The sequence below is a fragment of the Aotus nancymaae genome, unplaced genomic scaffold (assembly GCF_030222135.1).
Source record: "Aotus nancymaae isolate 86718 unplaced genomic scaffold, 86718_ANA_hifiasm-v0.15.2.pri h1tg000004l, whole genome shotgun sequence".
NCBI lineage: Eukaryota > Metazoa > Chordata > Mammalia > Primates > Aotidae > Aotus > Aotus nancymaae.
Genome location: NW_026988415.1, coordinates 66,147,203 through 66,171,501, shown reverse-complemented (window position 1 = coordinate 66,171,501; position 24,299 = coordinate 66,147,203). Strand labels below are relative to the sequence as shown.

The following is a 24,299-nucleotide window of genomic DNA, read 5'->3' as shown; positions in this document are numbered from 1 at the left end:
TTTTATTAAAAACCAAGATTTTGCTGGGCACAGTAGCTCATGCCTATAATTCCAACACTTTGAGGGGCTGAGGTGGGAGGACTGCTAGATGCCAGGAGTTGAAGACCAGCCTGGGCAACATAGCGAGACCTCATTTCTACAAAATTAAAAATTAAAATTTTTGAAAAAGCCAAGATTCAAATTAATTCCATCAAAATCCAATTGTAATAAACTGAAAACTCTAACATAAGAATGGAAAGGAAAAATTCTTAAATTCTACCTATGTTGGAAATACAGTTTTATGTAAAGCCTACTTTATAGAAGTTTTTAAATAAATTTTCAATATCCATAGTTAACTGACAGGTCTTACTGACTTAAAAAAAAAAAAGACAAATGACCAATAAACATTTATTATACAACTGATTTTTTAAAAATACAAACTTCTTTTAAAAATTATTTTTCTTTATCTCATTCACCAACTGACCCAAGCTTTAATGTTCCTACTACTCTATCTCATTAGGGTAGGCTAATCCAGCTAATTTTTGGATTTTCTTTCTTCCTTTATTTTGACAATGCTTTTAAAAGAAAAACATTTGTCCATATCATTAGAAACCAGTTAATAAGCATCAATAAAGAATTTTAATGAGGTAAATTAAAAATAATTAAAGGGGATTTCATGAGACAAACAGTTATCTGTTCAAACTTAAAAAGCCATATGTATGACAGCTAAAATTTTACACACCATGTCATACAAGTACCAAGTACTCACTTCCATTATATAAACAAATAGCAACTGAACTACTGACACCAGTCTGATTTTCCTTTATAAACTATTGCTCATTATTCCAGAAAAAAAGCACTAAACATTGATAAAGAAATTTTGTTATTTACTCAACAAATCTGAGGTCCCTGATACTGCATACTAGCAGTGTTCAAAATATTTTCCAACAGCAGCATAAAAATAAATGGAAATGTTTTTTAATGAAGTCCTAAATAATTTTTAAATGGTATTCTCCTAAGTAGTAACCCTAAATTTGATTAGCTTCATTCAAGAGTGAGAAATTACAAATTATAAATTTTTAATTTATTTTTGCATACCTGAAGATTGGCAAAATCCAGTATGTGAAGACAGCACTAAATTCTCAGTCACAGGCTTAATTTTCTGTTCATCACTGCTTCCCTCGCCTATAGAATTCTGATCATCATCTTCTATATCTGAGGAAGATGAGGATGTAATGTCTGCTTGCTTCCTTTTAGTGCTGGTTTTTAAGGAGTTTCTCTTTTTCTCCTTGACATTGACTGCCTTCTTTTTAGCTGAAGTTCTTTGCTTCTTCTTTTTATTATCTTCAGAACTTTCCTCAGCATCAGATGATGATGAGCCACTTTGTATTTCCTTAGTATTTCTCTTTGAACTTAAATTTCTTCTTTCCCTCAATTCTATTCTTTTCAGTCTCTTATCAGTAGAGTTACAACCATCTTCTTTCATGGAATATTTCTCAGCATCAGACGAGGAACAATCTTGTCTCTTCCTTGAACTCTTTCCAGGCAACTTGCACCTTTTCTTCTCTCTACCATATGTTCCATTCTTACTCTTTTTATCTTCTGAAGAGTCACAACTATCTCCTTTCCCTGTTGACTTCTCAACATAATCAGATAATTCATCCTTCTTTTTAGAAGTTTTCTCTCTTATTTTTTTACTTTTCTTTTCTCCATCAGTTGTTTCAGTCTTATTTTGTTTTATGCCCTTAGGAAAATGACAAATTTCTTCTTGCTCAGGTAACTTCTCAGTGCCATCAGATGAAGATTCATACTGTTGTTCCACTGTAATTACTTTTTTCTTAAAGTCTGAAGTTTTCTTTTCTTTTTCTTCAGTTTCCTTTCTGCTATGCTTTTTATCATCTTCAGAAGTTTCATCACTCTGCTCTTTCTTTAGGAATTTCTCAGCAATGTCAGATAAGCCATCCTGTACTTTTTTACATGTTTTGGTTTTGAGATGCTTGCCCTTTTCTTTAGTTTCAGCAACCTTTTTGACTTCCAAAGAATTGAAACTCTCCTCTTTCCCAGAAAGCTTATCAACACTATCAGAGGAAGCACTTGCTTGCTGCTTCTTAGGAAGTCGATCTCTTAATCCCATGATGGTCGTGTCTTTATCAATTGTGCCTTCTGCTGAAGAAAAATTCTCTCTCTTTTGTTTCCTTTCAGCATCATCAGATGATCCTCCTTGTGAGGTCTTCAAACTTTTGTGCCTTTGATTATCCATTCCCTCTTTGTTGTGTTTTTCATCTTCAGAAGAGTCAAAATCTTTTGTATTTTGAATTCTTTTTCTCGTGTTTCTGGCAGCACTGATTTTACTCATGCTCTTTATCTCTTTTTCTAATTCTGAGTCATAATTAGAAGACTCAGATTGGGTTTGTCGTTTCTTTTTAGAAATTATACAGCTCTTGGCTGATTTGCCTTTTTTAATATCAAAATCTGAGCCAGATGTAGAATTTTTTCGTTTCCTTTTTCCTTTATCATCTTTTTCCGCCTGAGTCTTTAACTCATACAAAGTCTTATGATTTGTATGAATTTCATTAATATCAGTATCTGAAGAAGAACTGTGACTCATCCTGCTTACCTCTTTGAGGATTGTTAGCATTTCATCAGAATCTGAATTTTGATCCACAGTCTCTGATTGCTTAGATTTGGGTAATTTATTAGGTTTAGGATTATCTATAGCACTGTCAGAAGAATTCCGCTTATCCTTTTTTCTCATTGGAACTGATAGTTTTTGATTCTCCTTAATTGTTTCATTACAGTCTTCATCTGAATTAGATGTTACAGGGTTGGTTTCTGTCTGTCGTCTCAAGGGTGTAGTCTTTACACGTGGAGATCTTCGAAGATCAGAGTCCTCTAAAAGTAATGAAACTTCATTTTCAACCAAATGCTCATTATCACTGTTTTCCTGCCCAAGTCCACATTTCTCTAACTTGGGGTTCAGACCACAACTTTTATAGCCATCTTTATCTTGTGGAACTTCCTGACAATCAGCACCTTTAATTGGGGAATTAGAAAGGGAAACAGGGGTGAGTTTAACAAATAATTCTTTTGTTACTTTAGCTGTACTTTTTGATTTAATACCTCCTCTGTTGTATTTTGAAGAAACATTTAATTTTACAGATGAACTCTCCAGTTCTTGTTCAGTTCCACTGCTGCCATCCCCTTGATGATCAACGGAACTCTGAACTTCCATAGCAGTTTCAAGGTTCTCAAAAATGTCTTCTGGAACTGAGGAAGGAACAGACACAATATCCATGTCTAAGTCTTCAGAAGTGTTGGCAGGTTCATACTGAGGTTCTTCTTTTCTATCAGATTTCTTATGTTCACCACTGGTACTTTTATTTGCTCTTTGTTCCTCTGTTGGAACATTCCGATCCATGTGCTCACTATCTACCTGTTTTCTTGAAAGTTTAGCTTCTGACTTTGAAATATCCTTCCTTTCCAAAGCACAAGGTTTTTCTCCTTTTCTTGCTTTTGTTTCAAACTTAGCATCTATGACTTTATGCTCTTTGGTATTTTTCTCTTTGTTTACAGCCTCCAACGCTTGAAACTCCAAATTTAAGTCTTCTTCCAAAGCAAGATGAGCCTTCTTAATATCAGCCAACACAGACTTAAAAGCCTTAAGCTGACGTAACTTTGTAGCAGAACTGATTTCTGAATTATCTGTTGCCTGCTTTAAAAATTTAACATAACTGGAGTTCATGTTGGCTGTGGTCTCAATCAGTTTTTTTGCCTTCTTAATCATCTCTTTGGGCACAATTAGTGCTGAATAAGAGTAGGTTACAGAGCCAGAACAGGAATCATCTAATTTCTTTTCTTCTCCATTACAATTTGAACTATTCTTCTTTGGAGAAAATCGGGATGTATGTTCATATACTTTATTACTCTTTTCACTGTCAACTTTTATCTTCTTCTTATTTTGTTGCAACAACTGTTCTAAATTCTCAAATACACTGTTACATGCAGTGACTAAGTCCAACAAAGGCTCTGGGTGACAAATGTAGCAATACCATTGGTTGTTTTCATCCATAATTGTGGACAACTCCTTTCGACCAAGGTTGCGTAGAATGCATTTCTTGCAGAAAGCATTATGGCAAAAGTCACAACAAATCAAGTTTCCACCTTCCGCACACCATCTGAAATGTTTTAAAGTTTAAAACATTATTCCCTTCTTTTAGGAAACTGAAAAGATACGTAAAAAAATTAAAATTCCCAACAAAACTTATTTTAATCTCTTCATTATAATGCAATTTAAATTTTACTGCCAGTAATTTTAGTAGTAATTTAAGTCCTCTGATTAGTCTTTATTAGAAACTTAAACTAGACACAAACCTAGGGTTTATGGAAAAGAACAACTTTTCATTAAAGACATCAGTGATGATACTATGAAAGACAAACCTCATAAAAGATTATGTAACAATTCCTCCCAAAAGTAGGTAACACTGAATGTTAGCTCATCTATATTACCTACCTACATTGTTCATCCATTCCATCCGAGTCACGGCTAATATCATCACTCATGTAATACTTAAAGCAATTCTATTAAAAGAAAAGAGGAAGGGGAAATTTTATTCAAAATTGGTAACATTCACAAAGGACAAAAACCTTTTTTTTTTTAAGTATTTATTAACACTGAGAAAAATCTCCAGGACACTGGTATGGGCAAAGATTTATTGAGCAATACCAAACAAGCTCGGGCAACCAAAGCAAAAATGGACAAATGGAAACACATCAGGTTAAAAAGCTTCTGCACAGCAAAGGATACACTCAACAAAATGAAGAGACAACCCACAAAATGGGAAAACATTTTGCAAAGTACCCATCTGAGAATGGATTAATAACCACAATATATAAGGAACTCCAACAACTCTATAGGAAAAAAATTCAAATAATCCAATCAAAAAATGAGCAAAAGATTAGATTGCACATTTCTCCAGAGAAAACATACAAATGATAAACAGGCATATGAAAAGCTGCTCACCATCGTTGATTATCAGAGAAATGTTAATCAAAACTATAATAAGATTATCATCTCACCCCAGTTAAAACGGTTTATATCCAAATGACAGGCAATAACAAATGCTGGCAAGGATGTGAAGGAAAGGGAACCCTTATACACCGTTGGTGGGAATGTAAATTAGTACAACCAGCATAGAAAACAGTTTGGAGATTCCTCAAAAAACTAAAAATTGAGATACCATATGATCCAGCAATCCCACTGCTAGATATATATACAAAAGAAAGAAAATCAGTATACTGAAGAGATACAGGCACTCCTGTGATTGTTGGGCCACCATCTACAATAGCCAAGATTTGGACGCAACCTAACTGCCCATCAACTGCCCATAAAGAAATAAAATGTGGTACGTATATACAATAGAGTACTATTCAGCCAATAAAAAAAATGAGATCCTGTCATTTGCAACAACATGAATGGAACTGGAGATCATCATGTTAAGTGAAATAAGCCAGGCACAGAAGTACAAACATCGCATGCTGTCACTTATTTGTGGTATCTAAAAATCAAAACAACTGAACTCATGGATGAACTTATGAAGGATGTCACAAAGGATGGTTACAAGAAGCTGGAAAAGGTAGTGAGGGGCTAGGGAGGAGGTGGGGAAGGTTAATGGGTACCAAAAAATACAAAGAATAGGACCTACTAGCACAATAGGGTGTCTACAGTCAATACCAACTTAATTATACATTTTTAAATAACTTAAAGAATATAATTAGACTGCTTGTAAACTCAAAGGATAAATGCTTGAGGGGATGAATACCCCATGCTCCATGATGTGCTTATTTTACATTGCATGCCCGTATTAAAACATCTCATGTACCCCATATATATACCTACCATGTACCCACAAAAATTTTAAAAATAAATTTTTTTTTTAAAAAGGGAGTATGTGTACATGTTTCAGAGACTCAAAGTAAAAACATTGCACTACCCCAGCTGGGCGCAGTGGCTCATGCCTATAATCTCAGCACTTTGGGAGGCTGGGGTGGGTGGATCACCTGAGAACAGGAGTTCAAGACCAGCCTGGCCAACATGGTGAAACCTCTTCTCTACTAAAAATACAAAAATCAGCCGGGTGTGGTGACAGGCGCCTGTAAGCCCAGCTACTCAGGAGGCTGAGGCAGGAGAATCACTTGAACCAGGAGGCAGAGGTTGCAGTGAGCAGAGATCACACCACTACACTCCAGCCTGGGCAACAAAGTGAGACTCCATCTTAAAAAAAAAAAACAAAAACAAAAAACACTGCACTACCACCTACCCAATGTCTGTATTTTCCAGACATCCAACTATCTCAAGAATTAATGCCCTGAAATAGACTTCCATACAATCAAGTACCACTGTTCCTTATTTAAAAGTTTATAAAAGATTTCTGCCTGGGCGTGGTGGTTCATACTTGTAATCCTAGCACTTTGGGAAGCTGAGGTGGGTGGATCACTTGAGGTCAGTTCAAGACCAGCCTGGTCAACAGGGTAAAACCCTGTCTCTACTAAAAATACAAAAATTAGCTACTGTGGTGGTGGGCACCTGTAATCCCAGCTACTCGGGAGGCTAAGGGATGAGAATCGCTTGAACCCAGGAGTCAGATGTTGCAGTGAGCCAAGATCGCACCACTGCACTCCAGCCTGGGTGAGAGAGCAAAACTCCAACTCAAAAAAAAAAAGTTTATAAAAGATTTTAGTAAAGCTAATTTCTGGTCTCATACAACTAGCTACTAAAGCTCTACATAAAAATTTATTAGATGTGGGTACTTAGTAATTTTGATAGCCACCATATACAAACAGCTACTATGTATACAGCTAAACAATTAATCTATATTTTCTTTACATCTCAAAATACCTACCATGCAAGGCAGGATGTATTATGAGAGAAAAGGCTAACTTTCATTAATATTTAAATAAATCTAAAGTCATACAACTAGTAAGAAGCAAAGCTGTTATTCAAATCCAAGTTTGACTGACTTCAAAGTCTTTCCAGTGGGACTGCAGAAAAGGAAAGTAAGGTGCTCACTGATACAAACTACTAATTAGTGAAATGGCCTAGGCTCAAAAGACTGGTTCTTGAAAAAAAAACAATCATATAGATAAGAAAACAGAAAGGAAAATACATGTCACAAATCCAGCAATATGAGATTCTGCTGTCACAACTTAAAACCAAACTCTCTAATACATACCCTACACAGGCCCCTGGCTGAACTGAATTCAAGGAAAGGAGGGATATAAATTGCTAAAGGAAAAAATAAAGTTTAGTTCATTTAAGCATGTCTGAATCGATCAAAAATTCATGCAAGAAAAGATCTAGAACTAGAGCTCCAAGGAAAACATGGCATGCCACTGCATTTCAAAGGTAGCTTTTTACTGGGAAACTAACATAGGATTAAGTTTTGCTCTTGTTGCCCAGCCTGGACTGCAACGGCGCAATCTCGACTCACTGCAACCTCCACCTCCCAGGTTCAAGCAACTCTCCTGCCTCCGCCTCCTGAGTAGCTAGGATTACAGGCGCCCGCCACCACACCTGGCTAATTTTCTTTTTATTATTTTTAGTAGAGATGGGGTTTCACCACATTAGCCAGGCTTGTCTCAAACTCCTGACCTCAGGTGATCCACCCGCCTCAGCCTCCCAAAGTGCTGGGATTACAAGTGTGAGCCACCATGCCAGACCCACATTTATAGATATTAAAAATTAACTCCAAGGTATTACTAACAGAAAAGTGGCACAGACAGTTAAAACTATAATCAACACATAAAAAATATTTTTAATTCTATTATCTCCAAGATACATCAAAATCCTGCTCCACATAGAAAGCTTAGATTTGGGGAAGTAGGTTACATAAGAGGAAAGATTATAAAACACAAACATTTACACATATCCACTTTTGAGATTTTCAAACACACCAAGCTCTCCCTCAACTACCAGTGTCCAAATACCACGTTGCCTCTTCCTCAAACATGCCGAACCAATCTCACTTACCAGGCTAATTCTTATTCATATTTCACATATCAGCTTTCCACTAGAAAGCCATCCGACCGAAGTCCTATTTACACAGGCTTCCTGTGTGCTCCCATAATCACAGTATCTCCCCTATCATGGCACTTAGGCTTTGTATGTCTATCTTCCCCACTACAATAGAAGTCCTCTATGGGCAGATACCATTTTCATCTTTCTTCAAGACTATGCCCTCAAAGGCCTGGTATATGGTAAGCATTCAAATATTTGTGGTATGAATTATCAACAGATCATACATACCTTACAAATAAGAACTTGCAATGAAGGGTGTCTATAAATGGAATCTTTTTGAAAATGATTGACCTGTTGTCCACAAGCAGTGCAGCTCACAATCCCATGAAGCCCATCTTCTAGGAGAAAGGAGTGACTATTATTCACACATTTACACACAGAAAAAGATATTTGCTTTAGTCAGCATTTTGTAACTTTTGTATTGGAAATTAAATACCTCATAATCCTTCAAAAAATGGCATCTTGGACACAAGTAAAAAAGGTTAATATTTTATCAACTTACTCAACACATGACAACTTTGGCAAATTCCAACTTACAAATCCTAATTGTTTCCTTTTACAGATGCAAATGCCATTTCTTACAACTCAATATAACATTAAGAGACTCCATAAAGAAGTTCTAAAACTAGGGGCCAAGAGCTCTTTTTTATTTCATTATTGCTTTGCAAATAAATTCAGTATCAGTGCTTACAGAATGGGGAAGTAAGTAAAATATATGGAACAGATTCTTTTGCAATCCTATACTTAATTATGCCATAAAGGTTTTTACTCTCAAAGTGGAATTGTCTGCACAGATCCTATCAATATGGCATGTAAAAACTTGGTAGTTTTATGTTATTACCAATTTCCTTCCTAATATTTACTTCAACACTAACCATAATTGTCATTAACCTGCGTTTTTTCTATATGTACTCCACTATCCATACCAACACTGTCTACCGTTTCCAAATAAGGACAAATAAGACATTGCAGGTATATCTATTTTGGCAGCAAAACATTAGAACGATCAGGGGTAAAAGGCAAGAGTGCCATTCTGTACTATCTCCTAAAGAACAGATCGATGATATCTTATGCAGAAAAGACTAAGAAGAAACCTCTCTGGCCTTCCTCTTATCCCTAGTTCTGCTAAGGCAGTGCTTCACACCCTGAGTTAAACATTAGAGTCATCTGAAGAATCTTTATAAAAACAGCCATTCCCACCCCCTAAACCATGGAATTAAAATCTCTCAGACATTTTCTTAAAGTTTCAAAGATGATCTTGATGTGCAACCAAGACCTTGATCAAAATAAGATGGTAGATTATAATTCAAAAGAAGCCACTGAAAATGCTTACATTCACAAATTTTAAAAAAAAGACTAAAAAACAAACTGGCTCCATCCTTAAATAAAAGACAAAAAATCACATATATTTATCACCCTTTTAATTTTCTCTTTTGTGTTTTTGTTAGGCTTAAGGTCCAAAGCACCATGGACCCAAATATTATCAGGAATATTTTTATTTGTAGAAGCTTTAAAAAAAATTTAACAGATAGATTCTCACTCTGTCACCAAGGCTGGAGTACAGTGGTGCAAATTCAGCTCACTGAGCCTCAACCTCCCAGGCTCAAGCAATCCTCCTACCTCAGCCTCCTGATAGCCAGGACTACAGGCACAACCACCACACTTGGTTAATTTTTTGTAGAGACTGGTTCTCACTGTGTGGCCCAGGCTGGTCTCCAACTCTTGGGCTCAAGCAATCCTCTGGCCTCGGCCTCCCAAAATGCTAGGATTACAGGTGTGAAACACCACACCTAGCCAGAAGCTAAAAATTTTAATGTATAAGAACACCATCATACTTTTTCAGAAGATAAAAGTAAACCTGAAGGTTTACTATATATGTTGCTAATAACTTTATTTATGTTCTTTTAATTTTAAAGATGGGGGTCTCACTCCATCACCCAGACTAGGGTACAATGGCACAATCATGAGTCACTGTAGCCTCAAACACCTAAGCACAAGCAAACCTCTCAACCTACCAACAGCAGGGATTATAGGCCTAATATATTATAATCACATTACTTACAAACACCAGTTTAATGTTGGGTATTCATATATTCTGTATTTAAGAAAAACAAATACACCACAACATACTTTTTCATTTCAAATAATAATTTCATTCAGATAAACTAACAAGATAAATAAAAGGTAGAATCTGAATGTTCATCCAATGTTAGGTAATACTAAGCATCTTCTATGTGCTTTTGTGCATATATCACTCAAGAATTAAACAAAACTAGGTAATTCTTTGGAGAATTTATCCTACATGTGCACAAGGAATCAAATATAAGAATATTCACCACAGCACTTATCAGAAAATTTCAAAATAAAAAATTGAGAATAACTTCCTATGTAGGAAATGAATAGTGGCTTATTAATACAACACAATATAGAGCCATGAAAAATAAACAAACTAGATGTACATTTACTGACATGAATACAATTCAAAAACAATGTTAAATGAGAAACGTTCCCAAATGATATACAGCATAGTATTTTGTATATTTTTAAATGAAAAATGTTTTATGAATACATATATAAAAAACATAGAAAAACATGCACACACATGCACATGCATAAAACTTCAAGATAATCATTACCTGTGGGGTGGGAAGAAGGGGAAATGGATGAGAGTAGGACTGAACCAATATTTTATTTAAGTGAGATCTGAAGCAAATATGGTAAAATGTTGAAATGTTACTTTATGTACTTGTTGCTGTATACATGTTTAAATTTTTTATTTTTAGTTATGAAATATATTTAAAATTGTAACAAGGGTACAAATGGAAAAGAGGCATTTTCATTTCTGAGTTCAATATGTTTTAATGGCTTTAAACAGAGAACAAAATTATTGTGTCATGTAAAAAGTTAGGTGTAAAATATACTTTCTAACAATTAAACTGGGAAGAGAATGTCAAAATAAGGTATGATACTAAAAAGTTTTTAAAAACAGCAGCTCCTGAAACGGTCACTTTAGCCGTATCTTTGTGTTGTAATATTGTTCCAAATCAATATAAGACTTTATATATAAAGTTTACATTCTTGACAGTTTCCTAAGTTAGGCTTCAATTTTGGAACTACCTTTCTTAGAAAGTTTAAATATTAACTACAGCAATTCAGTATTTCAGATCACCAGTTTATCTATATATATATGTATAGAAAGTAAACCTAGTATTAAATTTCCTGTGTGATTTCTGACAGATTAAAAAAGTAACAAATCATTAAGACAAAAATAGACATGAAAGATTTAAGTGCTATTGATGGCAATAAATGTATGTATTCCCTTAAGCTTGATAACAAAACATTCCTACAGAGAACATTGAATAAAATGTTCCTGAAACTTATCAGCTGAGACCAAATGCCAGCAGCATACTAAAGTGGCACTAGGAATACCCTCGTCAACAACAGTGGTTCTTTTATTCTCCTTTCAGACCTTATCCACATTTCAGACACTGACTGCTCCAGAGTCCCTTCCCAAAAAAAAACCATTTGGACACTGTGTACACTAACTGTACACAATACAGAAAATTTAGTTACTTGTCTTCTCTAGAGAACCTACGATCAGAGGAAAGAAACTCTTACTACTAATCTTTACCATCACTTTCTAATTTGTGATTCTCTTAAAGACTACTACCTTAGTTTTAATGAGCTCTGTTGCTGCAATGGCAGTTTCCCTACTGTGAACTAGATTCTCAGAAAGATTCCTTATGCTCAAAAGGAGCTGACTACCCCTTTGTGGACAAAAGACTAAAGGATATTTCCTTTATTTTTGCCAACAACCTTACAAAATATTTAATCTGAAAATAAATATATATAATATTTATAAGTATAGATATATTTTACTGGTTCCAGCAAGATAATCATAGCATTAAAATAAAAATCCACACAAAATTTCACCAATATAAGAACTTCACTATAATTTCAGTTATATAATCTGATCAATATTAAATGGATATGCTTTCATTACATTTCTACTTAGAAATTTAGTGTCATGTTCTATCATTTGGAGATTCATTCCTTTTATAGTTACGAATTCTGGCTCTATTAAGCTGTCCCAAAATATATATAGGCACTATTTAAAAATCGCACACAAACAAATGAGACACATAGTCCACTATTATACATTTCTGAATGAATCCTTCTGATACAAATTTTTATAGATGGTTAGCCAATATTACTGTGTGTGTGTGTATGTGTGTGTGTGTGTGTGTGTGTGTGTGTGTTAACTTTTTTGAGACAGGGTCTCACTCTGTCATCCAGGCTGCAGTAGAGTGGTGCAACCACGGCTCACTGCAGCCTCGATCACCTGGACTCAAGCGAACCTCCCACCTCAGCCTCCAGAGAAGCTAGGACTACAGGCATGCGCCACCATGCCCAGCTAATATTTTTATTTTTTGTAGATATGGGGTCTCACCATATTCCCCAAGCTGGTCTCAAACTCCAGGACCCAAATAAGTCTCCTGCCTTGGCCTCCTAAAGTGCTAGTATTACAGGTATGAGCCACCACTCCCCACCATTTGTGTGTTTAAGAGAGGACAGACAGATAAAGGGAGAGGTGCCTCAAGGAGACAGAGGGACGGTTATCAGCTCTAGCTCCCTTCTCCTTCCTACTTATCTCCACGTTCCTATTCTTAGATTAATGGATCTGAAATTTCAGTGTACATAGGAACAAACTGGGGCACATTCTTGACCTCATCAACAGAAATTCAAATTTGTGAGGAGTGGAGTCAAGGGACTTGCATTTATAATAAGCACCCCAACTAATACTAATGAAGATGTATGTCACTCTATGCAACTCTAAATATATATAAAGTTACCTATAGGCCACAGACAAGATTTTGCATGAATCTAAAATTCTTTTAAGGTGGGGGGGGACACATAATATTCTGGCATATATGTATTATAGAATATGTGGAAGAAGGAAATGCTAAGCTTCTTGAGTTAATAGCCACTGAAGGCAAAGGTGTTTTCATAAATGGTGTTTAACCTTTTCTGCTTCAGAGCTCAGAGAGAAACAGAAGTTATTTTTACGTAGTGCTTTTAATAAACAAAAGGTAGAAAAGTGGAGGTATTTTTAGTAAGCACATCAGATTTTCCAATATGGTCATAAACAGCAATTTAAATTCATGTTTCATTTTCACTTGTATTTACCTCCGCGTTTTTTGAGATTTTCAGTTTTCATTTTACTTCTGCTTCTAAATTCAGGCCCTTTAAAATCATCTTTGTCTTCATTCAGCACTGGCTCTGGCTGTACAATCACTGTACCTAGAATGATTTCATTTAAAAAACCATTACACATATTAAATGTGCAAGTGAAGTACAAGACTTCAGTTCAGATAAAGCCAACATTGCTGGTACATAGTTTGTTTCTTTCAAGCTTTAGATATTGGTATAAGGACCTCACAAAAGTAAATAAAACAGGGAAATAGTAAAAGGGCCAGGTGTCAACAATCAGTTTATTTGTTGAAATATAGTTCATAAAAACAGGAAAGGGAGGTATTATGAAGTGATTACAAAAGAAATGTGTGAATCAAATAGAAAGCCTCAACCCAGTTCTGAATTTTTGTAGTGCCTATCACAAAAGCTGTTATGAATATGAACAGCTATCCTAAGTTCCATAAAGAATTTATAAAACGTGGTTCAGAGGGAAAAATTTTTAAAAGACATCCTATTCTCATAATCCAAATCATAAACTCAGAAAGATTTTTAAGGGTTATTTTATATTGCAAGGGAGGGGCACTGGTGGGGAAATGAAGTTCATTCTATTACTCCTGTATCTATTCTGCAGCATCTCCCAAATGGTATGTCAAAGCTTCACTACTCTGTAAAGTCCTTAAAGAGTTTTAAGAGGTTAGGATATTTAAGCTGAAGTACCCTAACAATAAACTGTAGAATGAGATCATTTGTTGATGCCTACGGAAATATTTTAGAAAGAATGTCCTTCCTTAACTATAAAACATGTGAACTGAGGAGAGAGGTTGTCAATTTTTTATTAGTTCTCTCAAGAGCAATTAAGACAGGCACGGTAAAAAGGGTTTAGGTCTGAATGTTTACCTACATCTCTGGGCTTAGTAATTGACTATCACTGGCAACAATTAAGGAAGAAAAAGCAGGTAGTTGCCAGGGGCTTTCTCTGAAACATGTTATTCAACAAATTTTGACAAGTTATAGCATCTAGTTGGTAAATGAGTTTCTGAATCTCTGAAAGGGTGGGGGTAGAGGACACAGATGATTGAGATTTTACAGATTGTAGTAAAATTAAATAATCCCCATCAAAAAATTTATTCACAGCAATCACTGCATGTATTTACTTTCAGAGAAGCCCCAGCATTTGAAAAGAACTAAAGATTTTAAATTAACAACAACAAAAAAATAACTTAATTCTTCCTAGAGATTCTTCTAGGGAGAATTGTAAGCAAAGCAGCAGAGTGAAGGAGCACTCACTAGCTTTGGATTCAAGCAGACTTGGGTTGAAATCTTAGTTTCTCATTTTAAAGCTGAAAAAGTTCCTTGGGTTCTAAATATGTTCCTTTAGCTATACAAGCAAAATAATAACTAACTTACAGTGTTGTTTTGAGGATTAAAGGAGTTAATTCTGTAAGAGCCTGGTACCTACACATACTCAATAAATATTACAACAATAATATAAACACCCAAATTTAACCTCATGAAATGGGTCTGTTTTTGTTTTGGTCTGTCAGAATTAGGTATAGTTCAGATTAGTAACATCATATGCTAACCTTCTTCCACAGTACCATTAAAACAAAGGTTTGAAATCCTTGTTCTTACATCATAAACACTCCCAGTAACAATCACTGAGAATGTAAAAATCCAAAGTAAATCACTGCCAAATGGGACTTAGACTCCCATGTTAGTTGTTTCTGCCCTTGGCCACCAAAACCATTATACAATATTGTCACACATGATTTGCAAAGCTAGCAAATGGTAGGTCCCTATCTCTCTTCTTCCATTAATTTCCCTTCCTCATTTCATTTATCACCTTTTGTAAGTCCTAATTTATCCTAGTCAAAGAAAGTTCCATCCCTCCTACCTACCGTATTTTTTAAACTACCATAATTTGAAAATGTGTCATAAAAACACAGACAGGGAACAAGGTTTAATAAGCACCACTATAAAAGATCTATGAGAATGAATTTGAAAAATCTGCCAAGAGACTAAAACATATTATATAACCAAGAAAAAAAAATCTAAAATTTGACTCTTTGAACCATGTCCCCTGTCATTCTCATCATCTAATCATATTGCTCTCAGACGTGAGCTATGAAGAGTCCAGGATATTCATTTGGCTTTTTTCCCCAATCTTATTAACAAAATTTTATGGTTAGAACTTCAACCGATGAGAGGTATGTGACAAAGTTTTTTAAAAGAGGTAACAGTAAGAAATACACCTAAATCTATGATAGTTAAATTTGGCTTTTAGCGTTAGGGAATTTAAGAATGCAGTAAAACTAAACTAGACTGTAAATGATTTTTGTTTAAGTTTTCAGGAACAGTCATTACATTTTTGTATAAAGCAAGCACATTAACATTTACTGAACCAAAACCTAACATATTAAATTTTTAAACCTGCTTACACATTGAAGTATAATTTGGAAACTAAAGCCCCTTTTCTAAAACTCAGAGGAAAAAAATTAGATTTCATTCTTTTCAAAACTAACTGAATATTACAAAATTTTAACTTCAATAACACATATTATCACTGGCACACAAATACATTTTTCCAGACAACTACTAGGAAAATGCCATGTTTGGTCTTTTGTAGATAGATAACAATAATCAAGTTCCAATTGTATAAAAATTATATTTAAAAATTCATTTCAACTTAACTTCATATGAAAAATTAACACACATTACCTTTTGGCAAGCTTTGCATAGTAATATCATTTTCTGAATTTTCATTAGATGCATCTTCATTTACAGTTTCATCATCCAAAGGTTTTTCATCATCTGATTCTACATACTTTGTTACAATTGAAGGTTTCCTAAGAAAGAATTAAGTTCATAGAATTATAAACGTTTCTGACAACTGGAACAATACCCAAAAAACATAAATAACATGCTGTGATTGAGCAGTGGGTCTCAACCAGGATGCACATCAGAATCACCTACGGAAGCATGTATGTCTATACCCTATCACTGAATATTATGATTCAGTAGGTCTAGAGTAGCACCAAGGCATATACATTCTGAAAAAGCTATCAGGGAGATCTTGGAGGACACTCTTCTTTAAGAATCACTACTTTAGAGAATAAATTAACAACAAGCAAGCTTGGTTTTTAAGAGACATTCCCACTGGTTAGAAACAATAAAAGTCCAATAGACTAAGCTGCAAACTTCTAGTAAGAATTATACTGCATAGTATATTGGGCACTATATTAATGTTAGAAAGTAGTTTCTGTTTTTATGTATGACTTGACAATTTAGCACAAAAAAGTGTTTTTTTAACCACTCTTTGTTCTCCTTATAACTTACAACTGTAATGACTATCTAACTCTCCATCCTAGACAATTTCATATAACCCTAAAAAATCCATTGCCTCATCAGGCATTCAACAATTATTTTCTCCTTTTTGAAGGACATATATATGTCTAACGAAGTAAACTGCATATTGCAAGGACCACTAATATATAATAAACCCTAAAAACTCCTTTAAAATTCAAAGTTGAAATGAATTAATAATTGTTGAAACCAGGTGATAGATACAAAGGGATTCATTATATTATGCTAATCATTTTAAAATATGTATATTTGTATAGAATGGTTAACTCAGAATACTGCTTGACATAAGTTCAGAAAAACATAGTTTTAGAAACAGAAAATAACGTGAAAAAGAAAATAACTTTTTGTTCCTTTAACATCAACCAACCTCTTTGATCGTGATGATCCGGAAGACTTGGATTTTTCTGAAGAGCTAGTTCCCTAGATGTGAGACATAAATGTAAAAGTGAGTAAAACTCTCAAAACAGCATCCCTACAATTAACTATTTCCCTATAGCAATAATTTCAATACAGTGATATAATGAGATGCTATTTATGTGCCTAGAATATTTTTCTAAAAGAAACTTCAAAAACTAATTCCCTACTTCATAAGGAACACAGACACAAAAAAATAAAAATAAAAATAAAAACTAATTCTCATTTACTTCCAGGTTTCCTTGGCTGAAGATTAAATTTCTGTTTTTTTACATGGTTGCTGTGGCATGCTGCGGGGGATACACTGCTGTATGATGATCATGGCCCCAGTTAACAAAGACAAAACAAAGATGTAGAAATAATCAGATCTCAACAGAGGTAGGGAGTTTTAAACATCTAAATATGTTTCATTCTTCTCTATGTTAACATACGGCATGAAGTAACTTCTACAACTTGCTTTGAGATACTAAACTTACCCTCATTTTGCCAATAAAATCAATATATTTTACTGGATTCAATTTTTTTACAGTAGGTGAAAAAATTCCCAAAACCATAGTTGTAGACCCATGTATCAGGCAAAGGACATTGTTATGAGTTGTTATAATAATGCTTAGTAGACTCTGGATACCAAGTTTTGAGAGATTTCATAACCATGGAGTTCATACCCATAACATCCACCACAAACAACCCTGGGGCAATATAAAGACAGCTAAATATCCATCTCTTGGAAGTCTTCAGTTGTCTGACTTTAGGTAAACTGCTGAAGTAAACCACAACAGTGACAGAAACAATGAACACCTTCTCAAACTGGAAAACAACCAAACTGAAGTATCATAATGACAACTGGGTATCAGTATCCTTAGACACATACATGTGTCAAGGAGCAATCTAAAGACATATGCTCTAGTTGGTTAATAATAACAAATATCTTTAAAATATTAATTATCATTACCTCTTCCTTGCTGTTTTCCATCATATCAGAGTTACTTCCAGAACCACTGATTTTATCTAAAAAAGAAGAAATAAAGAACATTATTTATCTCTTCAATATATCATCAAACAGAACATCAATACCTATGAATCCATAAACCCATTTTCACATGACGAAGTCTGGCAGTATTGTTAACATAGCACTCACATTAAAATATTCCTAGAAGAATTCTTTCACTAGAAGCACTCTCCTTTTGCACTAGAATCACTCTCCTTTTACACATTAACCCCTCCCTATAAAGCATTAAATCTCTATAGAAATTACTTTGGCATAAAAACATTTCCTGTTGTAGTTTGTAAGTATTGCAAGACATTTCCCAGTAAAAGAAAATTTACAATATTATACTAAAAATAAAAAAACATACTATCAATGAAGTATATTTCATTTCACCATAAACTACTGAGAAAATAAGAGCAAACTAAACCAAAAGCAAGGAGAAGGAAATAATAAAGATTAGGGCAGAAATTCATGAAACTAATGAAATAGGAAATAGAAAAACAATAGGAAAAAAAAAAAAATCGATGAAACCAAACAGTAGTTCCTTTTCTTTTCATTTCCTTTCTTTTTTTTCTTTTTTTTTTTTTAAAGATAAGGTTTCACTCCATCATCCATACTAGAGGACAGAGGTGCTATCATGGTTCACTTTAGCCTCAACCTCCTGGGCTCAGGTGATCCTCCCCTCTCAGCCTCCAGGTAGCTGGGAATACAGGTGTGCACCACCACACCCAGTTAATTTGTTGTAGAGATGAGGTTTCATCATGTTGCCCAGGCTGGTCTCTAACTCGTGGGTTCAAGTGGTCTGCCCACCTTGGCCTCCCAAACTGCTGAGATTACAGGCGTGAGCCACAGGCACCTGGCCAAAAACTAATTCTTTAAAAAGATGAACAAGTAGGACAGTGGCCATGAAAGTTGGAATCTGCTAGGGACTGTGTAACAACTTACTTGCGGGAGGAGAAATGATGAACAAACTTTAGGCTAGACTGACCAAGAAAAAAAAGAAACAAGACAACTCAAGTTACTATAATCAGAAATGAAAAAGAGGATATTACTACCAACCTTACTGAAATAAAAGGATTATAAAGGAATACTATGAACAACTGTGTGCCAAAAAATTAATTAACTTACATGAAATGAACAAATTCGAAAACACAAACCCCTAAAATTGACTCAAGAAGAAACAGGTATGAATAGATCTGTAACAATTGATGAGATTAAATTAGCAACTAAAAAAAAAAAAAAACCTACCCATAAAGAAAAAGCCCAAATGGTCTCACCACTGAATTATAACAAACATTTAAAAAAAGACTAATTCCAATTCTTCACAAACTCTTCTAAAAAACAGAAAAGGAGGCAACATTTCCCAACTCATTTTAGGAAACCAGTATTGTCCTGGTATAAAAAAGATATCACAAATAGAGAAAACTACAGGACAGTATCACTTATGAATATAGGTGCAAAAGTCTACAAAATATTAGAAAACTTCAAATCAGAAGACAGGCTACAGACTGGAAGAAAATCTTCACACACTACACATCTGATAAAAGACAATTATCCAAACTATACAAAGAATGCTTAAAACTCAACAATAATAAAACAACATGATTTTAAAACAAGGAAAAAAGAAACCTACGTGAACAGACACCTCACCAAAAAAGATGTACAGATGCAGATAAGCACCTGAAAATAGGCTCGGCTGGGTGCAGTAGCTCATACCTGTAATCCCAGCACTTTGGGAGGCAGAGGTGGGCGGATCAAGAGGTCAGGAGTTCAAGACCAGCCTCACCAACATGGTGAAACCCTGTTTCTACTAAAAATACAAAAATTAGCCAGGCATGGCTACTCAGCGCCATGCCCGAGTACACGCCGTGGTATTTATCCGAAGAAACTGAAAACATATATCCACAAAAAAACCTGCATGGAGATGTTTATAAACCTCTTTATTTTATGTAAACATCTTCACTTACTTATGTAAATATCTTTATAAGCAGCTTTATTCATAACTGCCAAAACTTGGAAGCAACCAAGATGTCCTTCAGAAGATGGATGGATAAACAAACTGTGGTACACCCAGACAATGGAATATTATTCAGCAATAGAAGGAAATGAGCTATCAAGCTACAAAGAGACATGGAGGAAACAAATGCAGATTACTATGTGAAAGAAGCCAGTCTGGAAAGGCTACATACATATGATTACAACTATGACAATCTGAAAAAGGCAAAACTATGGAGAAAGTAAAAGGATCAGTGGCCGCCAGTGGTCACAGGGGAGAAAGGGATTAAGAAACAGGCACAGCACAGGGGATTTTTAGGGTATTCTGTATGATACTACAATGGTGAATCCAGGTCATTATACATTTGTCAAAAATCTTTAAAATGTGTAACACCAAGAGTAAACCTTAACGTAAACTATGCATTTGGGGTAATAATGGCATGCCAATGTAGGTACATCAACATCATATAACAAATGTACAACTGCTATGAAATGCTGATAGTGGGAGATGCTATGGGAAGCAGAGGCATATGGGAACTCACTGTATTTTTTGCTCAATTTTGCTATGAACCTAAAACAGCTCTTTTAAAATGTCTTTTTCTACTAAATTAAGGAAGAAACAAAATTCAAAAATCAACAAAAACTCACAGGTAGGTAATATCATACTTAATGGTGACAGACTGAACGCTTTCCACCTTAAGATCAAGAACAAGACAAGGAAATCAGCTCTGGCCATTTCTATTGAACTTTGCACTATAGATTCTATTCAGAGCATGCATGTAAAAAAATAAATAAAAGGTATCAAGATTTAAAAGGAAGGTATAAAACTATCCCTATTAGAGGGTCAGACGTGGTGGCTGACGCCTGTAATCCCAGCACTTTGAGAGGCTGAGGCAGGCGGATCACCAGAGGTCAGGAGTTTGAGACCAGTCTGGCCAACATGGTGAAACCCCATCTCTATTAAAATCACAAAAATTAGCTAGGTGTGGTGGTGGGTGCCTATAATCCCAGCTACTCGGGAGGCTGAGGCATGAGAATTGCTTGAGCCCAGGAGGCGGAGGTTGCAGTGAACCGAGATTGCACCACTGCACTCTAACCTAGGGAATTGAGCGAGACTATCAGAAAAAAAAAAGAAAAGAAAAAGGGAGAGGGGGAGAGGGAGAGGGAGGGAGGAGAAGAGAACAAAAAATTATTGGAATAAAATGAGTTGAGGAAGACTGAAGGATACAAGAACAATAAAGAAAAATCAATTGTATGTCTATACATTTGCAATGAATAATCTCAAAACGAAATTAAGAATTTCATAATAACAGAATTAGAAGGAAATAATCTTAAAAAAATAAGTATAAAACACACTCTGAAAATTGTAAAATACTATTGAAAGAAATTAAAAATTCAAATCAATGGAAAACCACTTCATGTTCATGAATTAGAAGACAACATTTTTTTTTATTAGAGACAGAGTCTCACTCTATTGTCCAGGCTGGAGTGCACTGGTGCAATTATAGCCCACTGCAGCCTCAAACTCCTGGGCTCAAGTGATCCTCCTGCCTCAGTATCCTGATTAGCTGGCACTACAGGCCCACGTCACCACACCTGGCTAATTTTTAAATGTTTTGAAGAGATGGGGTCTGGCTATGTTGCCCAGGCTGGTCTCAAATTCTTGGCCTCAAGTAATCCTCCCACCTCAGCCTCCCAAAGTGCTGGAATTACAGGCATTGGCCAGTGATAAAACATTAAATATCCTTATTGAGATACAATTTACATATCATACAATTTACCCATTTAAAGCATATAATTCAGTCAGTAACCAGGCCACGCTTCAAGACTTATCATTCTTATGATGCCAATGTTACAGAATCTTTGGGGTGTTACCTTTCTGGCCAGAAATATCTGTGGCCAGTGGCACCTGTGCCAGAGTTTTGCTCGGACCTGCTGGGCTCATTCCACCCATTTGGCCCGGCTGGCTGTGCTCGGCTTATGCTACTGGCCTGTATCCCACGCTGGCCAAGGGAGACTGCATGAACCAGCAAGAGGTATGTGAGCAAGCATGGAGTCTGGCCACTGGGCAATCAAACATGCTGGAGGCGGCAGCAGGGCATGCAGCTCCAGGTGCCAGCATAGGTGCTGGCTCTCTGTAAGGCTGCAGCTGGACCAGGAGCACCACAAGCAGTATCCACAGCTGGCACCAGGGAACATGGTGACACCCAGAACTGTTTGGAGACACCAGGAACCACAGGGCCCCAAAGAAGGAGTCACAGCCCTGGCTCAGGGAGCTCCCAGGTCTGGGCTCCTCAAAGGGCTGCAGGTCTTCTTTCCTTCTCTTCACCTGCAACAAGGTTAGCAAGGGGTATGTCTCAACCCTGTTTGTGTTACAGCTCTTTCAGCCTCATTTGGCAGGTCCCAAGTTCTTGTCCTGCAACCAAGAAGAATGAGGTACACAGACAAGTGGAGAGTGAGCAAGATGAAGAGAGGCTTTACTAAGCAACAGAAAAGCTCAAAGGAAACCCGAAGGGGGCAGCTCCTTTCCACAGTCAGGGTATTCCAATAAGTGTTCAGCTCCTAGTAGAGAAGGTTCTCTGCTAGGCAAGTCACTACGACAAGTGTTCAGCTATTAGCAGAGAGGGTAGCTCCTCTCAGCAGCGGGTCATCCCGTCGTCTGCATAGCTCGCAGGAGAAAGGAAGCCTGAGAGTGGATGGCTCCTCTCTGCAGGCATGTCATCCCATCATCTCCCTGTCATCTCTCCTTTGTCTCTGCAGCTCTCAGTAGTGAGCAGATCCTAGAATGGGTGGTACCTCTCTGCAGGAGGGTTGTACCATCGTCTCTGCAGCTCTCAACAAAGGAGGCCCTAGAGTGGGTTGCTCCTCCTGCAGCTGGTCTTAACATCTGCTCAGTTCTGGCTGAGCCTGGGGCTTTTATGGGCCTCAGCGGAGAGGATGTGCACACCAATTGGTCCATGGGTGGGCCCAGAAAAGGCACCACAAGTTCCCACTCTGATCCATGAGACTGGCAGCCCAACCCCCAGCCTTCACTTTCCCTGGCCTGAAGGTGGGGCCTCAACGGGGACCCACAACTTTCCACTCAGGAACCTGCCTGCCTCCTGCTGTCATTCATGGTGCCCAGGCTATAGATGCGAGGGTGTGCCTGCAGGCCAGAGCTGAGCTGCCCTCAGTCCTGCCTCAGCTTCCCTGTGTTTGTTAGTGCCCAAAGTCCGGAGGGGGGCCAAGGCAGCAGGAGGCTGGCATGTTAGCAGTGCCCAGAGCATGTGCACACCCCATCAGGCTGCAACAGCACCCAGGCTCAGCCCCAACTTTGCTCTGAGATCAGAGCAGGTGCCAAAGCAGGGAGAAACCAGGCAGCAGGAGCAGGCACTTCCGAGCCTGCAAAGGCACCGGGGACCTTCCCAGGCTCCAAGAGTGCAGAAATGCCTGGGTCTGCAGCCATGGTTTGGGTGGCTGCAGCTGTACCCAGTGGGGCACGGCTCCTGCCTGCTCTGTAAAGCAGGAGGCCCAGGTCTACAGCCACAGTTTGGGCAGCTATAGCTGTGCCCAGGAGGGCAGAACTCCAGCCTTCTCCATAAAGCAGGAGGACCAGATCTGCCGCCATGGTTTGAGTGGCTGCAGTTGCACACGGAGCTCCTGCCTGCAGTTTGGGCAACTGCAGCTGCACCCAGGAGGGTGGGTCTCCTGCCTGGTCCATGGAATGAGAGACCTGGGACTGCAGCCACAGTTTGGGCAGCAGCAGCTGTGCCTGGGAGGGTGGGGCTCCCGCCTGCTCCAAAGCCCAAGAGCACAGGGATGCCCAGATCTACAGCCATGGCTTGAGTAGCTGCAGCAGGACTCAGGGAGCCCCCACCCCAATTTGGAAGGGGTGAGACTCTTGCTTGTCCCGGGCTCCCACTGACTCCATAGATCATGCAATCCTGGCCATGTCTCCCTGCTGCAGCTGATGTGATGGCAGCAGCCTCTCCAGATGGCGTGTACTCGGGCATGGTACTGAGTAGCCATGCCTGGCTAATTTTTGTATTTTTAGTAGAGACAGGGTTTTACCATGTTGGCCAGGCTGGTCTTGAATTTCTGACCTCTTGATCCGCCCACCTCTGCCTCCCAAAGTGCTGGGATTACAGGTATGAGCTACTGCACCCAGCCGAGCCTATTTTCAGGTGCTTATCTGCATCTGTACATCTTTTTTGGTGAGGTGTCTGTTCACGTAGGTTTCTTTATATTTTCACAGCAATGTGTGAGTGATCCACTTTCTCCACATCCTTGCCAACACTGGTGTTAATATTATTT

General features: G+C 37.1%; 1 protein-coding gene across 11 annotated transcripts in view; it reads right to left on the bottom strand.

Moving 5' to 3' along the window:
- The window catches only part of ATRX (ATRX chromatin remodeler), a 282,824-nt gene that overhangs the window by 185,879 nt on the left and 72,646 nt on the right, over nt 1-24,299 (bottom strand). For 5 of the 11 annotated variants that reach the window (XM_064362920.1, XM_064362917.1, XM_064362919.1 and 2 more), the window contains 7 exons: nt 17,976-18,031; nt 16,977-17,029; nt 15,965-16,092; nt 13,241-13,354; nt 8,282-8,391; nt 4,490-4,557; nt 1,078-4,154 (listed from right to left, as the gene is read on the bottom strand). In XM_064362920.1, coding sequence (XP_064218990.1) covers nt 1,078-4,154; nt 4,490-4,557; nt 8,282-8,391; nt 13,241-13,354; nt 15,965-16,092; nt 16,977-17,029; nt 17,976-18,031 — 3,606 coding nt within the window. Of the gene's footprint in view, nt 1-1,077; nt 4,155-4,489; nt 4,558-8,281; nt 8,392-13,240; nt 13,355-15,964; nt 16,093-16,976; nt 17,030-17,975; nt 18,032-19,978; nt 20,028-24,299 lie in introns of those variants that run through there. The other 6 variants (XM_064362928.1, XM_064362922.1, XM_064362924.1 and 3 more) reach the window with 3 other exon arrangements.